At 36.4% G+C, this 1,005-nt stretch overlaps 1 protein-coding gene across 1 annotated transcript in view; it reads right to left on the bottom strand.

The window, feature by feature from the left end:
• DDX10 (DEAD-box helicase 10) overlaps window positions 1-1,005 on the bottom strand; it is a 279,004-nt gene that overhangs the window by 249,370 nt on the left and 28,629 nt on the right. The window contains 1 exon segment of the mRNA XM_004709048.2: window positions 636-798. Coding sequence (XP_004709105.1) covers window positions 636-798 — 163 coding nt within the window.

Raw genomic sequence — 1,005 nt, 5'->3', positions numbered from 1 at the left:
GCATGATATGTACATTATGCACCAATAAAGCTTGGGGGGAAAATAATATTTAAAATAAATTCAAAAATTCAAATTACTATCCTTTGAATTTTACCACTGAACTACTTTTCATCTCTCTTTCTACCCATCCCTACAAAGCCACTAACTGTAGCACTGTCTTAATAGCTTTTCAAAAGATGCTAAATATTGTGATCTTAAAATAAAGAAGAGAATGGCTTTTGAAAAGCTGTGTTTCACTGTTTCTTATAAAATGTGTTTAAATATCTACCCACAAGTTTCAATTTTATTTTTTTAGGTTTCCAATTTTCAAAGAAATTAAACTTATGTAAGTCTGTGGGGGGGAAAGTTTACCTATCTCTAAGCCTTGAATCCTCGCTGATGAATTTGTAGACTCCTACAGTGCAATTACCATGAAACGGTAGTAAATGCACAAAAGATGAAGATATTATGGAAATTTTCACTGACCTCTGGGTCTGTCCTTAATATTAATCATCTGTTAATAACTCATTTATTTCATGCAAAACAAGAGGAAAAGAATGCCCAATTACTTCAGTGTAAATTCCTGCAAAACACTTCCATAAGCAAATCATAGTTTTTCCATGATCATAGCATATTTCCTCAGAAGAAGTTCTTACCCAGCCCTCTGGCTGCAATATCAGTCGCGAAGAGTATTGCAGCTCTCTTGCGGACAAATTCATTATAAACTTCCATTCTTCTCATCTGCTGCTGCCGACCATGGAGGGCAAGGAGAGAAATACCAGGACGCAGCCGACAGAATGCTCGATACAGATATTGAACCTGGGAAATAGCAACAAGCAAACAAAAAAGTGATGTGGTCATTTCCTGGTGGCTGCACTAAAGCAAGCTTAAAGAACAGCAGAAATACAACAAAAGGAACAAGTGCAGAGTAGAGAAGGGGAAACGTCATCTGACAGTGTGGTCCTTACATTATTTCCCCCACTTTTAAACTGCTAACGGAAATTTTCCCAAACTTACGTATGTATT

This window comes from Echinops telfairi, unplaced genomic scaffold (assembly GCF_000313985.2).
Source record: "Echinops telfairi isolate 266 unplaced genomic scaffold, ASM31398v2 ScPeMD7_7421;HRSCAF=8459, whole genome shotgun sequence".
NCBI classification, from domain to species: Eukaryota; Metazoa; Chordata; class Mammalia; order Afrosoricida; family Tenrecidae; genus Echinops; species Echinops telfairi.
This window is presented reverse-complemented; position numbering and strand designations above follow the sequence as displayed.